This window comes from Lactuca virosa, chromosome 5 (assembly GCF_052849685.1).
Source record: "Lactuca virosa cultivar CGN04683 chromosome 5, Lactuca_virosa_CGN04683_v6, whole genome shotgun sequence".
NCBI classification, from domain to species: Eukaryota; Viridiplantae; Streptophyta; class Magnoliopsida; order Asterales; family Asteraceae; genus Lactuca; species Lactuca virosa.
The window spans coordinates 368,725,667-368,749,773 of NC_136430.1; the positions used below are offsets into that span (position 1 = coordinate 368,725,667).

The 24,107-nt window shown below is 34.0% G+C and overlaps 2 protein-coding genes and 1 long non-coding RNA gene across 3 annotated transcripts; all 3 read left to right on the forward strand.

Annotated features, from left to right (window-relative positions):
• The first annotated feature begins 10,240 nt into the window (after nt 1-10,240).
• On the forward strand, nt 10,241-15,304 carry LOC145113601 (PKS-NRPS hybrid synthetase cheA-like). The gene is made up of 5 exons (XM_079049674.1): nt 10,241-10,770; nt 12,171-12,222; nt 12,328-12,525; nt 12,607-13,634; nt 13,704-15,304. Exons 4-5 carry the CDS (start codon nt 12,704-12,706, stop codon nt 15,302-15,304), a joined length of 2,532 nt encoding a protein of 843 aa, XP_078905800.1. The 5' UTR covers nt 10,241-10,770; nt 12,171-12,222; nt 12,328-12,525; nt 12,607-12,703.
• Nucleotides 15,305-15,945: 641 nt separating this feature from the next.
• LOC145111369 (uncharacterized) lies at nt 15,946-18,258 on the forward strand. Its single transcript, XR_013710252.1, has 4 exons — nt 15,946-16,126; nt 16,679-17,034; nt 17,124-17,581; nt 17,665-18,258. It is a non-coding gene; the product is annotated as an uncharacterized LOC145111369 (long non-coding RNA).
• Nucleotides 18,259-19,029: 771 nt separating this feature from the next.
• On the forward strand, nt 19,030-21,599 carry LOC145115976 (non-canonical heme oxygenase HOZ, chloroplastic-like). Its single transcript, XM_079052333.1, has 9 exons — nt 19,030-19,323; nt 19,833-20,012; nt 20,106-20,208; nt 20,328-20,407; nt 20,505-20,582; nt 20,663-20,754; nt 20,869-20,980; nt 21,050-21,175; nt 21,323-21,599. The coding sequence occupies exons 1-9, from the start codon at nt 19,105-19,107 to the stop codon at nt 21,437-21,439; spliced, it is 1,107 nt and encodes a 368-aa protein (XP_078908459.1). The 5' UTR covers nt 19,030-19,104; the 3' UTR covers nt 21,440-21,599.
• Nucleotides 21,600-24,107: the final 2,508 nt, after the last annotated feature.

Here is a 24,107-nt window from a genome sequence, read left to right on the forward strand (position 1 = left end):
TTTTAAAAAAAATTAAATATGAAATTTTAACAATTTGAAAAGTTTGAATTTATAAGAAAAATGAAAAAATGTTGAATTATTAAAATTAACGAGGTTTTAATGTATTGAATACATTACATATAAAAACCCTTTCTAATAAATACCTTACATATATATTACCTTACATATTAAATATGAAATTTTAATTTAATAAACTGAAAAATACAATAAAATGACAAGTGGAAAATAGAAAATTCAAAAATTCTAGAAAGTGTCATGTGTCCAAATGAAGGAGAAGATGACATGTGACAAAAAGTTCTTTATTTATTAGGGAGGATACCCACTCAAGAGTCATAATCGCACGTGTATAACAAAGTACAGTAGAAACTCTTCAAGTGACACGTATCATTTCATTTAACTATATCCATATTTACATGGTAGTATAAATAGAAGCAGTTCCTTTACGTTTTCACGACACAAAGTACAGTTGATTTTCTTACAAAACATTCCCACCTTGAAGTTCAACCTTTTCTAGTCTCGGCCATCTTTCTATCAACATCTATTATTATATAAATCACGCTACGAGGGTGAGTTTCACGGCCCCATTTTAAACTTTTTATCATATTTCGGGGGAGGATACATGTTTTTATATTATTTATTTATATAAATCATAAATTGTTTATATCGCTTATAATTTAGTTACATAATTGTTATAACAGTATACCGTTAAAACAGTCGTTTACATATATAAAATTTAGTAAACACTCTCGTTATTATGCCCACATAATATAAAAAAAAACTATATTATGCATTGCCATTATTATGCCCACATAATATAAAATATTATATTATTCATTGTCGTTACTATACCCGCATAATATAAAATTTTATTATGCATTGCCGTTAATCTGTGAATAAATTATTACACATTGCTGTTACTCTGCATATATAAGTTTTACAAAACTATTTAGTGATATAATTATAAAAATATTTTTATAATTATATAACATAAACCGATAAACATAAACACGTAAAGTTACAAGACTACAACTTTTAGCGCTTCTCATTCAAGGGTTTACATGAGACACATCCATCACCTAAGTGTAATACTTAGTAAAGTCCCCTACCTATAATCGTTAAATCTTAAGTGAGCGGGAGAGTTATGTATAGATCTATACGGGCTGACACCCCACCTGCGGTTGCTAGCTACAACCATCGACGGTCAAGTCACGGGTGATAACTGTCTAAACACTACGACGTCCGATGAAGCGTCGTGAGGGGCAACAACTCGTCTGTAGCTCGATTATGGGAACTCATGTAATATTGATAATCACGCCTAAAAGCAAATATAAGTTTGAAAATACTTATATACGATAGAACAAGTACTTTTGGAAATAAAGTACACATATAAATATAAGTTTGAAAATACTTATATACGATAGAACAAGTACTTTTGAAAATAAAGTACACATATAAATATAAGTTTGAAAATAAGTACTTTTGAAAATAAAGTACACATATAAATATAAGTTTGAAAATACTTATATACGATAGAACAAGTACTTTTGGAAATAAACTACACATATAAATATAAGTTTGAAAGTACTTATATACAATAAAAAAAATATTCTTTTGAGTAAAAAGTACGTTAATACAAATATACAAACCTGTAAACTCACCAACTTTATGTTGACATATTTAAATCACATGTATTCTCAGGAAAATAAGAGTCGGTCGTATCAATCTTTTGGGAAAATCTTCATGGGATCGTCGGAGCACTTTTTATCTATATTGTACTTATCTGATTTAGCACTACTTGTAATTTTTGGTTTCTTGTATTCTAAAAACCTAGTACTATATGTAATATATTTTGTAATATAAAAATAACATTTGTGTTATACTGTTCAATGTAATCAATAACTGTGAACCATGGTGACGTCGCACAAGCTCGGCATTTCCGTCGTCAGCTGGGGTGTAACATCCATGGAGATGCTCAACAGTATAAAGCGGTCCGAATAGACTGAAGGCCGGTAGGGCGTATCAGTCAGGTCGAAGGCTCGGAGAACGGTCCAGACATGCTGAAGGTTCTGAGAGTGGTCCAGATAGACTGAAGGCCTGGTGAGGCGGTCCAGTCATGCTGAAGACTCTGTATGTGTTTGTATACCTATGTGCGGATATTGAGTATACTGCTATGCTATAGCAATCAGTAGGTCTGTCCCCAGGTATTGAACATGTTGTTGGAGTAGGCTGAAGACTCTGGTGTATTTTTGGTTTGATTGGAAGTTGTTATTATAGATCGGATGGAGTACAGAGGATCTTGGTGATCTCATCAGCTCGGAGGTCTCGTAGGATTAATCTTCTTGGATCGGGTAATACTCCAGTTGGGGACTGGGAGTAGATCCGAATGGGTATTCGTCAGCTGTAGGAAGACTTGTGATTAGAATCTCCTGTCATTCAGGTTCTGGGAACTGGGTTAAATCTTTCTCATGATCGTCTATGGCATTTGGATAGGGTTGAGGCGGTCCTGCTTTATGCAGTAGTCCAAGATACCCGGTGGGGGGTCGACTAAAAGTCGTAGGCACGGAGGCTCATGGGGAGCGGTAGGGTTGAGGCAGTATGCCAACAAACCCTGAGAATTTCAACTCGATAGTTGAATTGATTAGACATGTTGGTATTCCAACCCGAATGGGTGATATGGGTTAGACATGAGTGTCGTACTGGTTGGCAGGTAGTGGTAGGTATGTTGATGATGGTTTGAGTTATTGTGAGGTGTCTTGGGTTGGTTTCATATGTGAAAGAGCCATAGCGTGTCTGAAGTGAGGAGAAGATGGTTCACTGAAGACCAGGTAGGATGCGAGGCTGACGTGGGTCATGTAACATTCATTATGTTGGCAGGAGTTGATGGCAGGGCGTGGAAGCAAGTCCAGTCAGTCGGTTTTTTTTCGAGAGACGCGTGGGACTGTTGTTTGTGTGTGTCTTTTGGTTCAGTAATCGGTGAGGTGTCTGATGTTCGAGTAGTGGGTAGACAAGTTCGGACCAAGGAAGTTTCGACTTCGCTTGAGAAACGTCATATGGTAGCAGAAAGAGTTGAAGTGAGCTTATGACTTGGGATTCATGTGTAGTAGTAGTTTTTGTATCGTTATGTTGTTCGTTGATGTGAGGAGCGTCAATTAGGCCCTTCGAGCGGCGGAGGAAAGTGGATATCTGCAGGGCCGGAGTGTTGGGTAACTGAAGTGACGACAGTAGTGTCGATCGGTCATCGGAAGCATTCCAGTCGTGAGTTGAGGGTCGGAGAGGGCATATCGGACTCATGTCGTGGGCTGGGAGGCAATCCAGACCTATGTTGAGGACCACATAAGGGTATTCCAGTCTTAGGCGATGTTCATAGAGATTGTGTTGGTTATGTCCTTTGTAGGAGTATGTTCGGAATGGATGTATCGTTGAAGATTCGGGGGAGTTTCACTCGGTTGTGACGAATCAGAGGATGGTGGATGAGACGCAAGGATAGATCCTTGGATCTCCAGTTATGAGTAGACCCGAGTTATGCTCATAGAGGTATCCTAATCTAGGGTATCCCATCCTGAGGATGGCCGGACCCTATGATTGATTGGACATGTTATGCCTGGTATTCCAGCCTGAGGCTGATTGGGCCAGGCATTAGGGATGCAAATTTGACCCGCGGATTTGGGTACCCGCGGGGATCCGACCCGAACGAGGCGGGTATTCCCCGGCTTGACGGGTAACAGAGCGGGGACGGGGATTAATTTTCAAACCCGAAGCGGGTATGGGGCGGGGACGGGTATGTGACTATCCGCCCGTTTAATACCCGAGAATATATACACACGCACTAAATAAAAGAAAACGTAATGCCTTGAGAATTCTTTTTATAAGGGTAGCTCATCTGATTGTTTTCTTGTCTAGGCAATGTGGGATGTCTTTACTCCCTCATCTTTCTTTGTCATTTTTATCTTTTTTTTCAAACTAACATTAAACAAATTTAAATCTCATTATCGAGCTGCTAAGTATTTGTATACTACTGATTCAAGTTTTGAGAGATATTTAAAGGTTATACATTATTAATAGAAATCTTAATGGATATCTTGGAGCAAAAGGGTCCGATAACACTAAAATGACAAAAGCCAAAACCTTTAGCGACACTAGCAAGAAAAGATATATGTATGTATATAATTAATTTAATACTTTTTTATAGTTTAATTCATGGACTCCAGATAATAATAGTACTAATTTACTCTCTTAATAGTTGACAGTAAATACTTCGGTTCTTGGCTATGAACGATTTCTAAATGGTTTGATACTTTGATTTATGTACGACTGAATTTTCTTTTTTATCAAGAAGACATAAATGTTTTGTGTTCTAATAAATATTAATATATTATAGGCGAAAAGATATGAATACTAATCCCACATTAACCGAGTGGAAAAAAGAAGTGAAGGGAAACAAATATATAAGGGCAAGATGACTTGTAATTATGGTTGTATTTGTATCTTAGTCCCACATTGTTTAGTGATATAAATAACTGAGAGGGAACTTCTTACAAATTAAGAGCCGCTTAACTTGATTCTATAGTTTGGAAGGTGCTTGATAAGAGTGCTTTCTAGTTTATTTAGAATAAACTAAATGAAATTTTAGAATTGAGCATCTAATCGTTTTCTATTTTTGCGAGCTAATTGCAAACTGAACATTGGCTTTTTTTAAAATTTTCTTAACAAAAAAGCTAAAAGCTTCAGCCACTTAAATTAGTCTTGATCCATAAGAATGGGTATCCGATGGGTCACCCATACTCGACGGGGAATTGTTTACCCGAATCCGTCGGGGGTTATGCGGGTCGGGGACGGGGATGGTTATGGGTAGCGGACTTCAGGTTCGGGGATGGTTATGTAGTCCCCGTCAATATCCGTCCCCGTTTGCATCCCTACCAGGCATGAGTGTTCGTGTTTTAGTGGATTGATTTTGTATGATATTTTGAGACAAATATTCTGTCAGCACAAAAGGTTCGCTTCAGGAAGAGGGAAGGTTGGTTTTTCGATACTTGGGATCATCAGGATTTTGTCAAGTTGGAAGTGGCATGTAGGATAGACCTTTTGAAAAGGTCCGGTTGGGATTCACATCACCTTTCACGTTTCGCAGTTGCGAAAGTGCATCATGGATCCGGAGGCGGTAGTATCGTTGGATGACATTCAGGTCGGTGAGCGCCTGGATTCTGTTGAGAGGCCTATGGCCATTTTGGAGAGAAAGGTGAAGGTTCTGCGGAACAAGGAGGTACCTTTGGTAAAGGTACACCAAAGAGGGTCCGAGTGGACGTGGAAGCCGGAGGCAGAGATGCGGGAGCACTATCCGAAGTTGTTCACCGCAGCGGACTTCGAGGACGAATTCTAGTTCAAGTGGGGGAGAATTGTAATGCCCTGATTCTCGAGTATCAATTTATGGTTATAAATTCTCATGATTTCAAGGTCTACTCGACGAGTTGGTTACCTGACTCGTCGAGTAGCAGCGGGTTGGTTCACGTGCTTAAGTGACCTACTCGCCGAGTCCAAGAAGGGACTCGACGAGTAGGAGCTGAAGGATGAAACCCTAATTTTCGGGGTTTTGCACCCTATTTAAAGGATCATAAGCCTCCTTCAGCCCCCTTGCACCATCTTGAGAGTCCAGCAAACCCTAATCCGTGTGTATGCTTCTTCCTTGTGTGTTTTAAGCTTTGGAAGGTGAATCTTTGTAAGGAAAGCTTGGAGAGCAAGTGTCTAGAAGCAAGGAACACGTGGGGATCTAATATCTACCTCAATTGGCATCTTTTGGAAGGTATCAAGTCATTACCTTGACCTCATTTCATTCTAGATCTCATTTGGTTAAAGATTTGGGCTTTCTAGCATCTTTTGAAGCTATTCTTGGGTATGAGCTCAAATATGAAGTTGTAACTTCAGATCTGAACTCTCTTTGGTTTGTAAGTCCATAAAGCTATCAACTTTGGCAATTATGAACCCCTCCTTAAGTGTAAAACTCCATTGTAAGCTTGGTTTTGTCATTTTGAGACTTTAGAGCCTTGCATGCACGTAAAGTTTGCAACTTTACGTGATAAGCATGCCTTGGGAAGCTGGATCTGCAATATGGAACCATATGATGGCTTAATAAGCATCTGTTTGGATATGGACTGAAGGGACTCGACGAGTTGGATGGTCAGCTCGGTGAGTCCGATGAAGATTGTCGTGGACTCGACGAGTCAGTAGGGTGACTCGGCGAGTCAGCTTGGGTTTTCCCGACTTTGGACACGCATGAACTCGGAGAGTTGCAGGGAAACTCGACAAGTCAGTAGGGGGATTTCACGACTACTCGAGTTCTGGAAGGACTCGACGAGTCGGTGACTGCACTCGACGAGTCCAGTCAACATGGACTGTTGACCTTGACCATTGACTTGGACTTTGACCAAGGGTTGACTATTTGAGTTCTGAGAGCATTTTTGGGAAAATTGGAAACTTACGAATATGGTTCTATGGTGGATATAGGTGGTGGAGTTTGTGATGGTGATTCGAGAGTTGAGCTTATCACTTCAGCGCGTCAATTGCAAGGTGAGTTATCCTCACTATATCAACAGGGTCTAAGGCACCAAGGTCGCCCCCTTTGGATTGTTATTCTAGTTATAGTATGCTTGTATGCTGTTATGATCTGTTAATATCGGTATCCTAGTAGATAGGATGTTGTTATGCTATTATGATTTGTTAGATCGGTATCCTGGTAGATAGGATGTTGTTATGCTATTATGATTTGTTAGATCGGTATCCTGGTAGATAGGATGTTGTTATGCTATTATGATCTGTTAGATTGGTATCCTGGTATATAGGATGATGCTATGTTAGTGACCTGGTTAGGTCGGTATCCTGGTTATAGGATGTTGCTATGATTGATGATCTGTTAGATCTGTATGACTGTTATATATATGCAAGAGTATGATATTTATGTACACATGTTTGTTTGATTTGGGGTTGGGTTGAGGCGGTCCTGCTTTGTGCTGAAGGCCAACATACCCAGGGCGGCCCGGATAGAATGAAGGCCCTGCAAAGGGATTCAGTCAGACCGAAGGCTCGGCGAGCGGTCCAGATAGGATGAAGGCCCTACGAGGCGGTCCAGACGTGCCGAAGGCTCGGAGAGTGGTCCAGTCAGGCTGAAGGCTCATTATGCATGCATGTTCTATATTTGTTGATATGATATGATTATGGTTATATGAGGTTGGTATTTTGGGGGTAACTTACTAAGCTTTCGGGCTTACAGTTTCAGGTTCAGCGGATGGCCGCGGGAAGGCGAAGGCGTGACTGTACACTTCCTCGATTGATGATTTTGATTTTTGGGAACTCTGATGTTTAAACTATTTTGAAAACAAACTGTAATAACTGAATGGTTTTAAATGATTTAAAAAGTTTTAAATTGGATCAAATTTTATGGATGTTACATATAATCATAACAGTAAGAGTCACATAGACAACAAGCATATATGGATCCCACTAGTATAGTGAAGGAAACTCACCTGAACTACTTAACATAAGCTAGCATATAATCATAACAGTAAGAGTCACGAAGTAATTATTATCCTACCAACATAATCTAGAGGGCCGACATTGGTGTCTTCGACCTACGAGTATAGTGAAGGAAACTCACCCGAACTACTCAACAGAAGCTCACAACTACCTCAGTAACAGATCATCCAACCGAAGCTTCCTAAATCCGAACCGATACCAAAATTTAGTCAAATACTCCATGCTACCCAAGGTTGACCAAAAGTCAACTGGTCAAAAAGTCAACAGTCACAATCAATCCAGTTGGCACCCACGTCGTGGCCAACCCATGGCCATGCCATGGCCACTCAATCCAGTTCTGTTCAAAATCTTCTACCACGCAGTGGGCACGGCCAAACAAATCAAACACAATAAGTCCCGTCACCACGTCGTGGTCCTCAGTCTGAAAGGCTTTTCTTAAAAAAAGAACTTAATTCATAAGGACCAAAGCTAGAAGAATAGATTTGATTTCTAATGACTTCATGATGGATAAAGTTTCCAACTTTATCCATTAAGATGGTCCAAACCACCAAGATCTAGACTTTAAGTCTTAAAGGGACCCAAAAATGCATCCTTCTCAATTTAATCGATTAAGTCAAAGTCTCCCACTTTCATATATGAATCAACAAAATGTCTAGATGGATAAAGTTTTCAACTTTATCCATAATAATGTCACAATCCTTCAAGATCTAAACTTTATTGCACCAAAATGACCTAAAGGACCAAGATAACTTGCATGGCTAAAAGGAAAGGCAAAAGATCACAACTTTCCTAGTCCATGAGGTTCAAGAAACACTCCAAACTAATCAAAAGGTGTTGTAGTCCACTCAACTCCAAGATCACTCATAAAATGGACCAAAAGTGCTAAAAACCACATATGAAGAGATCTAAAGAACTAAAGAGCAAGATTGGAACTTTATACTTACAATAGTATAGAAATGTTGTGCCTTTGATGGATCCAAGCTTGAAACATCATTCCTTGCAACCAAAAGAACTTCCTTAATCTTTATGCTTCATCTAAATATCATAAAAAGCATCCAAAATAGGAGAGATAAGAGAGGATGGGCTCAAATCTTGAAGGTGGAGGCTAGGGTTTCTCCCAAGGGGTGTTAGAGGTGGTGGATGCTGATAAAATACCCAAAAATGAGGAACATTAAGCTTAAATACGTTAAAACCCCTAAAATCATGGGCTTGGGCCTGACAGATAACCACCTCGTAGTCCCGACTCACCACTCTGTAGTGACCACCACCTCGTGGTCCGACTCACCACGCCGTGGTGACCACCACCTCGTGGTCCCGTCACACCACTCCGTGGTGACGGTTTTCGCTCAAATCCTTTCCAGCTTCAAATAATCATAACTTCTTCGTTTCAACTCCATTTTCGGCGATCCTTATATCCACGAAAAGGTATTGACGGGCCTTCTATCTAGTTAATTTTGGCTTAACGCATGCCGAACTAAAAACCATAATCCATAAAGGAAGCCCGAAACATCACTTTTTCCACTTTCCCTTTTGACTCCAAAACACAAAACCAAGGCTTAGATCACATAACCAATATTATCAACATCCAATAGGTTCTAAATCCTAGTCCCTTGAAGCCTAAGGTCTTTACTTTATCCATTTACTGTCCACAATCCTGAAATAACAAAACTTCTCGAAACCGTATGTTACAACTCTCCCCCACTTAAACTGGATTTCGTCCTCGAAATTCGTCTTGGTTAGAATCTATGAAAAGAACGCCAACATACCCCTTAAGCTTCCTCTAACCACTTCGAAATCAATGAATCTTATAAAGAAAACTCAAGAGACCACTCGGTATCCCACAATTGCCAACAAACAACCCAATAACTTGATAATACTCAACCGCAACAATGTGTTCCGGAACTATGTATTACATTTTATATAAAAAAAAGTCAAATGTATTCCGGAACCATGTTCCGAAATCATACTCCGGTATTCTTGAGACCTCTCCGGAACAATGTGTTTCGGAGAATGTGGTTACTTTACCAAAAAAATAAAAATTGATCATTTTTGTCAAAAAGATCGTTTATAAGGTTAGATTACTCAATTTCCCTTAAAATTTTGATATATCTCTTAACTAATAATTTATTTAAAATTATATATTTAAAATAGTTGATTAAGAGGGTGTTTGTTTTTCCTTTTGAAACAACTTTTAGACTTTTGACTTCTCCAAAAAGTCAAAAAGTCCCAAAAGTTGTTTGGTAATTCGAAAATATATTTTTAAATGACTTTTACATAAGGCTTGAAAAGTTGATGGGCAAAAGATACGTTTTTGTATCTTTTCACGCCTTTTACACCACAAAAAAGTAAAGGGTGCTCCTATTAGCACGAATTTATTCGTGTATAAGCAATCAGTAGACAATCAATCCCATCATCATATTTGTTTTCGATTCTTTATTTTCAATTGTTTTTATATTTTACATTTTATTCCCTTTCAATTAGATGTAAGTTACAAAACAAACTCTTCTAATTTTTATTCTTTTTAATTTCAACAACTTTATATGAAATACACATATAAAAATAAATACTAAAAATCTTAAAAATATATATTCAAAATAATATCAATCAAAATGTTAAGGTATGTATTCTAACCATTTTCAATAAATTTATTTTTCATCAAAACGTTAATAATATATTTTATTATTTTTAAAATTCATATTATTAACATCAATCAATTTATAACTTTTTTAACCCATTGCTAAAACCATTATTTAAGTAAAATTAATCATAATTTAATATGTATTAGAAAAACCTAAAAATGACAAAAGAACCGTTAAATCAAAATAGGAAATCTCATACGAAGCTTACGTGTGACCTAATGAAACCCTAATTTAGGGTGTTGCACCATATATAAGCACCTTAAGTCTTTAGGGTTGGACACATCACCGTTCGAAACGGATATCCATCCAATGGACATAAATGAAGCAGATGAAAGTAATTATTTTTTCGATGACACATCACAATTCAAATCGGATATTGTATAAATTCATTAGTATATTGTTACAATAATGTTAGCATCGAGTGGATTTGTTAGCTACTGATAATAATATAATTGGCAGGTGTTCAATTCTCCTCAAGAATTGATGGATTGGGTGTAAAATGTGGCAAATACTTTAGGTTATGTCATCGTCACATCAATTTTGAATAAATGATTTTGACGATGGAAATTTGGGTACTCCTATATGCACGAAGGATTCGTATATAAAGGTCAGATATGACATTTGACAAGATAAAATTAATTTGTCCCTCAACTTGCAAAGATTTTTCAAAATACACCCTTAATGTTTTATAGTATTTACTTTAAACTTTATTATTTTTTGTTATATGGTTAAAAAAAAGTTTTATTTTAATTTATAACTCTTTCCTATTTGTTTTCTATCAACCATCACCGTATAAATATATCATATTAGAAAACTTTTTTTCTTTTGTTTTTATAAACCATTTAATATATATTAGTCAATAATTTTTTTTTTTTTTTTATGTTTTATAACTCTAACGTTTTCCTAATTAATTATATTATATTTTATTATATTATTAATTTTAATTTTAAATATATTATTTTTTACTATTGGTTATACATGATTCAATGGGGATTGAACTTCTCATTCATTACATTCTAGCTATAATGCATTTTTATTCCATTCAATGTTATAATACCACTTTTTAACCTATTAATCATAAAACCCTCGATGGGGATGATCATACTTTATCATCATTTTTTATTTTAATATATATATATATATATATATATATATATATATATATATATATATATATATATAACATTTTTTAGTTGGTGTTGAACACTTTAAAATTCTCAATCATTAAAAAGAGATAATGTTGAAAATAATAATAATAATAACCATGTGTTTTAGTATATATATATATATATATATATATATATATATATATATATATATATATATATATAATAAGTTTAGTTAATAAAACAAATCAATAAACAAAACAGTAAAATAAAAACTATAAAGTGGAAAGTGGAAAGTGGAAGGTAGATTTTGTTACTTTAATAGAAAATAAGAGGCATTAAATGAAAAATGATAAAATATATTAAAAACTCAGGGTCCTCCTATATACACGAATTTTTCGTGTATTTGTTGCATTGAATTGCGTGCCGAATTATTTTATCGATAAATATGTGTGCCGATTAATATGTGTGCCGAATTATTTTATCGATAAAATATAATATTACAATTTTATACCTTCGGTTTACATTGTAGTTTTAGAAAAGACCCTAGATTTTATCAATTTAAATCTTAAACCCTTAAAACTTTATTAATTTTGAAAACTAACAAGTAGAAACATATTAATTATTCATAAAAGTTGTTTAATTAAAATGATCTCATGAATACATTTATAAAAAAAGTAATAATGAATATTATTAAATATTAATAGAAAAAAATTAATTTGTTAAATAAGAAATATAAACTATGAAACATTAACAAAAATAGAAGGGATAAAAATAAAAATTTGGTTACAATTTCTTTCTATATATAGAGGATTCGTATTTCTTATATGGTACATTGAAAGCGACTTGCTGAAAGTAAGTTTCCTTAAAAGCAAATATATGATATTTGTTAAAAATATAGATTTTATTAAATGACAAGTTGGAAAGAATGGATGGGTGACACATATTATGAGGTATTTGTACTTAACCTTTCTTATTATTATTATTATTATTATTATTATTATTGTTATTATTATTATTATTATTATTATATATTTTTTTCTCTTTGTTATGTTTAGAGAGATGATATTCATCCAATGGAGACAAATGAAATAGATGAAAATAATAGCTTCAATGAAAGTAACTATTTTTTCGACGACACATCACCATTCGAAACGGATATTCATCCAATGGACACAAATGAAACATATGAAAATGAAAGTTTGAACGAAAGTCGTTATTTCTTTGATGACACGTCACCCTTCAAAACAAATAAGGTATAAATTCATTAGTATGTTGTTACTGTAATGTAAGCATCAAGTGGATTTGTCTGCTACTGATAATAATATAATTGTCAGGTGTTCAATTCTCGTCAAGAATTGATGGATTGGGTGCAAAATATGGCAAATACTTTAGGTTATGTCATCGTCATAAAAAATTCTAAACGTAACTTTAATGTTGTATTTCAATGTGACCGTGGAGGTACATACAAAAGTACACAAATCTCCAAAAAAAAAAACAGGGACAAAAAAAATTAATTGTCCATTTAGCCTACAGGGTAAATATTCGTCAGTAGATAATTCTTGGAAGATAAAAATGATATGTGAATTTCATAACCATGAGCCGTCATTATATTTAGAAGGTCATCCTTATCCACGACGACTAACTGAATATGAATGTCGAATAGTGGAAGATTTGTTGAAAAAAAATGTCAAACCAAAAGATATATTATCTGCACTAAAAAACCTAAATCCGAAAAATGTATCTACTCTCAAAACTATCTACAATGCAGACGAAAAACTTCGACGTAGGGAGAGAGAAGGTAAAACTCAAATGCAAGGTGTTATGGAATTTCTAGATCAAAATGGATATGTTTATTATAGTCGTGCAAATGTTTTGACAAATAAGTTAGAAGATTTATTCTTTGCTCATCCAAGATCATTAGAAATATGGCGTGCATTTCCACATGTCTTGTTAATGGATGCAACATATAAAACAAACAAGTACGGGATGCCTCTATTGGAGATTGTTGGTGTAACTCCAACAAATATGACATTTTCCATTGCATTTGTGTACATGCATGAAGAAAAACAATCCAACTATGTTTGGGCTTTAGACTGTCTAAAATCGGTAATGGAAGGATGTATGTTGCCGCGTGTTATTGTGACTGATAGAGAAATGGCTCTCATGAACGCATACACTATTATATTTCCAGATGCTAAAGGATTACTTTGCAGATGGCATATAAATAACAATATCATGAAGAAATGCAAATCATGTTGGGATGTTCTTTATACGTCATGGACGAGGTTGGTTAACTCTGAAACAAAGGAAGCATACAACAAGAATTTGGCACAAGTTGAAAAAACTACGAACAATTATCCAGGTATTTTTAAATATACACTATAATATGTTATAAATCATTACATCAACTGAAATTTTTTATGTATTTCAGATGCATTTTCTTATCTAAACAAAACATGGTTGACACCACACAAAGAAAAGTTTGTGTCTGCATGGACCGATAAGTTTCTTAACTTTGGCAATCACACAACTAATAGAGCTGAAAGTCAACATGCCAAGTTAAAAAGATATGTCGAAACATCAAGATCAGATATCGCCAAATCATTGAAGCGTATTGCTGATGTTGTTGAGTCACAATACACAGGTATAAAAGCGAGTCTTGCGCATAACAAAATTTTCATTGTACATCGGTACTACGAAATACCACATCTAAAACCATTGTGTCGTTTCGTTTCAATTTATGCACTTGATATCATTTTCAAAGAATATGAGCGGTCCAAAGAATTTGGATTTGTTTATGAAAATTGTGGATGTCAAGTACGTACAAGTTATGGGCTGCCATGTGCGCATGAACAAGCTATATTTGTTAAAAAAGGTCATTGTGTACCGCTTCATTCAGTAGATAAGTTTTGGAAGAAACTTGATTTATTAGAATGCAAATCGTTAGAAGATGATAAATTGGGTTGTGCAGTTGAGGTAAATATGTTTAATGCTCATTACGAAAAACAATCAAGACCTGTTAAGTTAAGTTTAGCAAGGAAGTTACTAAACTTAATCACGCCGTCAACAACTTCAGTTTCTGAACCTGCTACTCACAAAAATACTCGTGGGCGCCCCTCCTTAAAGAAGAAACTTTTCAAGAAAACCCATATCGATTTAAACCACGACCCACCAACTCAACATCCACCACCTCAAGATCAACCGACTCAAGCGCCACCAACTCAATATCCGTCTCGACGTAGCATTTCTACTTATACGCCTGATTATATGCGGTCTAATTTGTTTGATCTAAACCAGGAGCCGGATAGGCACAGTACGTACTCGTTCCGAGAACCTCCAATGTTCAACTCAACTTTTAATCAGGAACAATCGATGCATAGCTCGTACTTCAACCAAGAACAAGTAATGTATAATTCAGATCCACTTATGAATGAAATTCCGTATGAATTTCATCCATATGTCACAAACATACAAAACGTGAGGGGAGATGGAAATTGTGGATTTCGTGCAATAGCTGCGTGTCTCGGTTATAGTGAAGATAATTGGCGTCAAATCCGCTTAGATTTACAGAATGAGTTGTTAGCACACCCAGCTGAGTACGCACAGATTTTTGATTACGATTTAAACACCATACACCACTCATTGAATTTCAATGGATCACATTTCGCACCAACAGATCATTGGTTGATTATGCCGGTCACTAGCTTTCTCATTGCTAACAAGTATAATGTAATAGTTATTTTTCTAAGCAAAGATAGTCCGTCAACATGTTTTCCACTATGGCTTGGTCCCCAAGACATCTCAACTCATAGAGTTGTTGTTATTGCTCTTGTTAGAGGTGATCATTATGTGAAGGTTGATTTACATGGAGGATATCCAATGCCTACTATTTTACCACTTTGGCGTCACAACAGATCATCACGGTCTGCTGGATGGGAAACTGTTTATGCTGCTCGCCTGAATTCCTACATTTCTCCATTTGCAACACACAATAATTGTAACAATTCTACAGTTATAATATCTGATAATTAGTAAAATCAAATTTATGTTTTGTTGTTTATAATTATTAAGATCTGTATAAATTAAAACAAAATTGTTATATATGTGCGATTCTGATGTTTCTAATATATATATATATATATATATATATATATATATATAGAGAGAGAGAGAGAGAGAGAGAGATGTTCAAGACTAAAACCATTAAATAATAAAATAAATAAAAAATAAACATAAATTAGTAACTTTCATTAATTATTAAATGCCTTTAATTTCATTAATTATAAGGCTTAAGGAATATGTGGCTGTTATGTACCTAATATTAGGTATAGATCCATTAAAAACAATATAGTTTTAATAAAATACAATCAAATCTCTCTACTATCTTTCTTGTATTCATTTTCCATATAACTCTTACCTATATATATATATATATATATATATATATATATATATATATATATATATATATAAAAGCTAAAGTTTCAAAAAGTATAAGGTATGATATGAAAATCAACTATAAATATAAGGGCATTTAATGAAAATTGTAAAGTAAACATTGATTTAGTTTAATATATTAAAAACTGTCAAAACTTCCGGTGATGTACATCAAGTCAATCAAAAATTCGTGCATTTGGAATTTAATTCGTGCGGTTAGAATTACCCAAAAGTAAATTACATTACTACGCTCACAACTAACCTAATTAATTCAACAGCTACCCACTCTACATCCTCGTTCCCATCGACGGATCTGTGTGTTTTTCTCCCATCGACATCGGCACCACTCCCGTTTCCCACCAGCGGTCGTCCTCAGTCAACCGTTGTCGGCGTCGCCAACCCCCTTCTCCGTTCAAGGTAAGCTTCTGGTCCGATTGCTTTGTTTGTTCTAAGGTTTTTCCTGGTTCGATTTGCTTCTCTCGATTTGTTTCACCTCATTGGTCTGATTTGTTTCTGTAATTAAGTTTTGGATGCCATTTGTGTACATGCCATTGTCTCTCTATCCCTTTACTTTTCAATTCCGATTTTGCTGCTCGTTTTTTTGGTGACGATCGATTTTTTTTAGTTAACTAAAGAACTGCAGGTAAGCTTCTGCCATTTATTCATGCCATTTTTTTTTGTTGCTCGTTGATTTTCTGTTTTGATGTACCTGTGTTGTGTGTTGTGTTAACATGTAGAGAGAAATTGATTGTTGTTTTCAATTTTCTGTTTTGATGAACTATAATTCGTGAAAGCTTGGTGAAATTAGTTACAAATGTTAATGAATTTGATGAAATTAGTAAAATTGTATATAACAGTTATATTTTTTTTTTCTGATTTACAACTTATTATTTCTATAAAATTGATGAAACAGTTACATGTTAGGTTGATATTTATGTTGTTTAAATGTTGATACTATATAATTCACAGATAATGGACGAAAACCACATTAATGTTGTTGATTGTGAAACATCTTTAAAAATGAAAAAACCAAAATTCGCATGGGAAAATCGTAGCTTCATGGTGTTTGTCGATTCGTGCGTGATTGAAGTAAAAAAAGGCCATAGACCCGGTACTCACTTTGATAAGATTGGGTGGGAGAATTTACAAAAACGCATGAAGGATAAAACATGTTACAACCTTGAAAAAAACAACTAACAAACAAATGAGAGAACATGAAAAAATAGTGGAAGCTTTATGACCACTTAATGAGGCTTGAAACCGGACTCGGTGGGACGAGAAGACTAATAGATGCATCGCTTGAGTGGTGGGAGGAGAAAATAAATGTATGATTTACTTTTCTTTTTAATTATTTTAAGTTATGATTGCATATAGATTGAGCATATTTGATTTACATTATCTTTTTGTCTTGCAGGAGAATAAAGATTATGCCAAATTTAGGAACACATATTTGAGCATATTTGATGAGAAATATGCTATTTTGTTTCGGGATTCCGTTGCCATTGGAGATCAGACTATGACTCCATTACAATTTCAAAACAATAGCAATCCAAACGAAGAAAACATGGAGGGCAAAGGAGATAGTGATGAAATCAATTTAGATGATGATGATCCTATTTTTCCTAGTTTCCTATTTGAAGGATTGCATTGGTGCTATAGATGGGACACACGTTAGGGCATCAGTTCCACAAAAAGAGGAAGCGAACTACATTGGTCGAAAGGGACATGCAACACAAAATATAATGGCTGTTTTTGATTTTAACATGTGTTTTACATTTGTTTGGGCCGGTTGGGAGGGGACTGCACATGACACAATAATTTTCAATGAAGCCTTACAAAGACCAGAACTTAATTTTTCATATCCAACGGGTGGTTAGTATATTTTTTTTGGAACACAAGTTATATGTCTTTACTACATGTTTGAAACGAATAATAAATATTTGTTTTATTTACAGATAAATATTACGCTGTTGATGTCGGATATCCAAATACCAGAGGGTATCTTGCTCCATACAAAGGCACAAATATTCGTTATCATTTACCAGATTTTTGACGTGGACACACGACTGCTATTCGTGAACCTCGCGGACCGAAAGAGAAATTAACTATCTCCACTCATCATTGCGAAATATCATTGAACGAACTTTTGGAGTGTGGAAAGCTAGGTGGGCGTTATTAAGAGACATGCATATTAATTACAAGTACAAGAACCAAGTGAGAATTGTGATATCATCGATGGCGATCCATAACTACATTAGAAAGGTTGGTAGGTTTGATGAAGCGTTTAATAGGGCACAAGAATCCTACAATCCCGTACGAGGTGGTACTAGTAGTGAAGTTTACGAAGAAGGTCCAAGTACACGTCGCACGAGTGATGATGATTCGTATATGGCAGCGACATGAGATATTATTGCACAAGATATAATCACATTGTGAAGATGAATGTAATATTATCTATGATATTTTTTATGAATTATTTACAATTTGTATGAACGTAATTTTAATATTATCACAGTCTAATAAAAAAATTAAATATATTTTAAAATAAATTTATGTTTTATATTTTCTAATAAAATATTTACAAAATTATAATATCTGTTTAAAAAAAATTGTTAAGTATAAAATAATATATGTAAATAGTAAATCATTGTAAATATGTAAACATGTCATTTTTAGTCATTTTACATGTAAAAGTTAAACCACACTTTTTAAAAATAACTTTTGACTTTTGCCCATCAAAAGCTAATCCAAACACATTATAAAAAACTCATTTTATAAAAAGTCATTTTACAAAAAAGACTTTTGAAGCTAAAAAGTAATCCCAAAAACACTTTAATAACTATAAAATTTTACTATAAAAATTTAATTAATTTTTACCACGAATTATAAACTAGTTGATCGGTAAATCAATAGAATTTTTTTTAATAAATACATAAAACATGATAATATATTGCTTACTAGGTGTGAGACCCGTATATTATAGGGTTAATTTTTTTAAAAAACTAAACATTAAAATGTAAGCAGTAAACATTTTTTAATATAAAACTTTAAAATAAGAAAGGAAGAAACATATTAATTGCAATTTAATTTCATATATACTATATTTAATACCTTAGATATATAAATATGTGACTTTAATTTTAAAAATTGAAATAAATCAGAAATTGACAAGTGAGTAATATTTATTTCAAAAATACCACAAAATGACAAATATCAAACTCATGATAGATTGACAAGTGGGAAAAAAAAAAATTCATTTATCAGATACGGATTATATATTTTTCCTAATGTATTTAATAATTATAACGCCGAAAGGCCAAGCTTTTTGCAATTTCACTATCTTTTCGCGGCTGCCGGATTCCTCTCTCAAAATCCCTATTCATCACAATCGAACAATGGAAGCTCTTTCAGCCTCTGTATTCCTTCCTACTTTTCCAGACTCACATTCCATTCAGCCTGCTGCTTCTCTCCGAATTAGCTTAGCTTCGCCTAAAACTACGCTTGTCGCCGCTGCTTCTCGTCAACTTTCAGCTGACGGCGAAGATGATCAACAGATACCTTTTCATAATGTATTTGATTTTGTTCCTCAAGAAGCTTCATCTTCTTCCTATTCGGTACAGCTTATGTTTGCTTTCTCTGCTTTTTCTATTCACTTGTAGCAGATTGGTATCTGTAGAAAACCTCAACTGGTATTTGCATGTCACGCATCCCGTGTTTTATTTTTAACTTACTGGTGTAGATGCTCATCTGATACGGACTTCATCTACAATCGACGAGTAATTTGACTTCTTAAGGTCATAATTGCCAAATTTGAGCTTCGAAGATCATAATTATCAAGAACTAACTTAAAATGAACAAAATCTAAGACTATTCCTCTAAAGAAACCAGGCACAGTGCAAATTTAGGGCTTTGTCCAACTCCTCAAAGTGACTGTTGCTGCATGCAAAAGTGAATAGTATCCCTATTATCTTTTTGTTTTGTGAATTAAGCAATTCAAACAACGAGTGAACATATGAGAAGCATAAATCAAGGAAAACATCACAAAATCTGATGTAATGTAGTTTGTCAAATGACTAATTGAGCTATGTTATGAACTTATGATGAAATATTTCATATTATGAAGGGTGCTTCAAGTGAAACTTATAGCAAAGAGGAGTTGAATAAGAATTCAGATGTTGCCTCATCTCGTACAGACAAAAGAGCTAGCCTTTTCAGAACCCCAATATCTGGGGGAGTGCAGAGTGCAACCTGTGTTCATGACTTACCTAGACCACCTTTAGCAGTCCGCAATCTGATGGAACAGGTATATAACCACATACGTTGACTTATTATCACATGTTTGACTTCAAAGTTCAGTTCTGATGTTTTTCACCATATTATATATATACCATTCAAGGCTAGGTTTGCTCACATGTCTACTGTAATGTCACGTATGCACCAACAAAGTGAAGGATACCCATTTGGTTCACTGGTGGATTTTGTATCAGATGCAATGGGACGTGAGTGTTTGATGATTAATATTCAATTATTCATCAATTCCTATTAGATATTTTTCCACCATATGAATTATGTTCTGTATGTTCTGATTCTGACATGTCTTTTCATGTTGGACTTTTAGATCCAATATTTTCTTTCTCACAGTTGGGTATGCACACACGGAATCTATTAGCCAATCCAAGGTGTACATTAGTGGTTCAGGTTAGTATTCTTTTGTTGCAGTTGCACATGTTAATAAACTTTTATAATCTTGTATTACTTGTGCAAATATAGCTTTTACTAGTGGTTCTCTTTGTAGATTCCTGGATGGAGTGGCTTGTCAAATGCTAGGGTTACAATTTTCGGTGATGTTTTCCCCCTTCCGGAAGATCAGCAGGTGATTAATCATTATTCTTTGTCAAATTTATCAACTTTTTTACTGTTATCTTATCTATGAATTGTTGTTATTTACTGCAGGAATGGGCACATAAGCAGTATATAACAAAACACCAACAAGCACCTTTGCAACAGTGGGGAAACTTCTACTACTTTAGGATGCAGAATATAAGGTTTGTTTATTACAAATAAGATAAGATTATTTCGTGTCTGCCATGTCAGCATGGTAGCGGTCAAACCAGTCAACCATTGGCTGACATTATCCCTTTTTTTGAATTTTGAAACAGAGATATATACTTTATTGGAGGTTTTGGGACAGTTGCTTGGGTTAATGTGAAGGAATATGAGGGTCTTCAACCTGATGATATTGCTGTTGATGGCAGTGAACAGAACTTGAAAGTAAAGTTTTTTATTTCTATAATCATTGTTTTTATATTTATATCTGAAATGAATCAATGATGGTGACAGGAGCTGAATGTAATGTTTTCCAAGCCCTTGAGAGAGTTACTGTCATTGGAGAGTGAGGTGGATGATGTTTCTTTGATATCGATTGATAGCAAGGGGACAGATATTCGTGTTCGTCAAGGTGCACAGGTAGGAATGGAATCTGTCTGGCATTCAGACGGAATTTAGTTCCGTTCATTTGCTAAGTAAACAACTCGTGGAATGGAATGTACATTCCAATTCCTTTGGATTCCGTTGGAATCCGTGATGCTTATCTTTGTCTTTGTGTCTTTGCAGTTTAACATACAGAGGTTGGTATTTGAAGAATGGCAAGGGGTTAAAACAGTGGTGGAAGCCAAAGCAGCATTGTGGAAGTTAATAAAAAGAGGTGGTGTTTACACTGTGCACAAGTAACAAAGATCCTGATTTCCAAAATGGTTTGGGTTTTGTGTTTGTTGTTATTTGGATTAGGAGGTTTTGTTTTGCTAGTTTGACTGATGTTAATAAAAAACAATTAAAATTAATAAGATGGTTTTAAAATAACAATTAAAATTAATAATATGGTTTTAAAGAAGGTAATGTTTAACTTTGAACTTTTGACCTCATTTATAGATCCTCATGTCTTTATCATGTAGGGACAAAATAATATGGTCTCTGGAAATGAATCAATAAGAATTATATAAATAAATAAATTTGATTTTTCCATCAAAACTTGGTTTAAAACCCTTGGATAACTCTGAAACTTGATTTTTCCATGAGAACCACCAACTTAAACTCTATTTATAGTGGGAATAAATACTATTGCTCCAAATTTAAAATAATATTTATAACTCGATTTTTGATGTAAAAGTTAGAGTTGGGTTGGAGATGCTTAATGTTGGTCTTTTACACCAAAAATAAAGTTACTCTAAGATGGGTTGGTCGTTGGAAACGCCTAAGAGATTTGACCGAATGCCCATAAGGATCAATTATTCATTTCCCTTAATCACTTAAACCCGATAAAAAAAACACCATGTGAGAGTTGTGACAAATCATCCAATAATCTAGCTTCCATTCCTGCTCGCATTGGCCTTTTCTAACCCCAAACCACGGCAATCAATGAGTGATCTTCAACCTTAATTCATTGATTGATTAAGAAATTTTAAACAAACTCAAGGGCATAAAAAGCTTATGGACTCCAAAATAACTAAACGGAACAAAGCAGGCTCACATCTAACAATGCAAGCAAGTCTGGTGATCTTCGAGGAATCGACACCGATACTATATACATTGCTTTTATGAAGGACGACCTTTAAACCGGATGTTAAGTTGAAGCTTCTAAGTAGCCGATTGAGATTGAACATGTTTATCGGGGGACCATTCATCAATGAACGTCACATCATTGTCATACATGAGAGGAGATAAATGCCATGCAAAATATTATTATCACATGCCACTTTTATTACAGGTACTAGGGCCCCTAAAAATGAAAGCTCCAGTAAAGCTCCTCCCAAAACTTTAGCATTATTGATGAAAAAGCCATGATCCATTTTGAACAAAAAAGTACAAAAACTGATGACTCTTTATACATTTGAGATTTTAGCCGCTAAAAAAATATAAATGTAAAGGTTTTTTTCAAATAAAATGATTTTTTAGTAGCTTTGTTGAAAATAAAAGAGAGAATATAATAATATAATAAGATAATACTCACTGTCTAGATGGGACCAGACAAATAAAAGCAATAGTATTATTTTGCTCTAACAAAACATATACAATAATATTATAGTAAAATAATACTTTCGATCTAGATTTTCTTGATCAAACAAAAAATACAATAAAATTATAGTAGAAATGCAATAACATTACAGTAAAAATATAGAGAGAATGTATTTTTTTTTTTTTGGAACGACAAATCTAACCTACTTCTATTAAACTACTCCTAATACCACATATGTTTCAAACGAGGCTTGAATCCTTAACTTTAAGGAGAGAATGCAACACCTGATCCCGCGAGGCTAGAAGCCATTTGGTGAGAGAATGCAATTAGACTATAATAAATAACACTCTCTCTTTAATCTATATTATTTGGATTGGACAAAAAAAAATGATAATATTATAATAAGAATACAATAATATTACAAATAAGAATATAGTAAAATAATATTTTATGTTATATGTTCGGCCTCGATTATATATAGTAGACATAGAAAATACTATAAAACTACAAAAAAAATCAAGAAAATAATCCACATATGATGTAGATTTATCTAGATCAGACGAAAAAAGTAATATAAAATTATTGTAATTTTATTATAAGATTATAAGAAAAACAATAAGACAATATGATTTAATTAAAATAATCTTATGTAGAATGTACTCTAAAATTATTGTAATTTTATTATAAGATTATAAAAACAAATTTTTATTATAAGATTATAACAAAAACAATAAGATAATATGATTTAATTAAAATAATAATATTATGTTACATAAATATAAATAAAATATTACAATACGAAAATAAAATTAAAATAAAACAATATCAGTATAAAATATTAAAAATTATAAAAAGTAATAGTTTATTGTTTAAAGAAAACCTTAAAGTTTTATTTAAAAAGAAATTGCTACAAATGGTTGACCTGAAAAAAGCATATTAGCATGTCAAAATCCGATTTTTCAAAGTTTCCAACAAATTTGTTCCTTTTTGTCACACTTTTTCATCAACAAAAGTTTGGAGAGTTTACATTGTGTTCCCAAGTTTAAATACATACATACAAAATCTATTTTCATGTTCCCGAATTTGGAAAAAAAATAAGAAAGAGAATAGAGTTGCTTGATATAAAGAACACAACGTACGTGAGAAAGGCGGAGAAAATCACGATTGGAGCTATGTATTTTTTGGTCATTTTCAAAGGAAGCTGAGAATACTATTAGGGATGAATACCTAGTACCAAATTTTTGCTCTTGTACCCATACCGGTACCAAATTTAAACAAACACGACGTTTCTCGGTATTCTAAAATCATGAAATTTGAGATTCAAAACCGTCAGTACCGATGCTAGTACCGAAAACCAATATCAGTAATATTAGTTCGATTCAATAC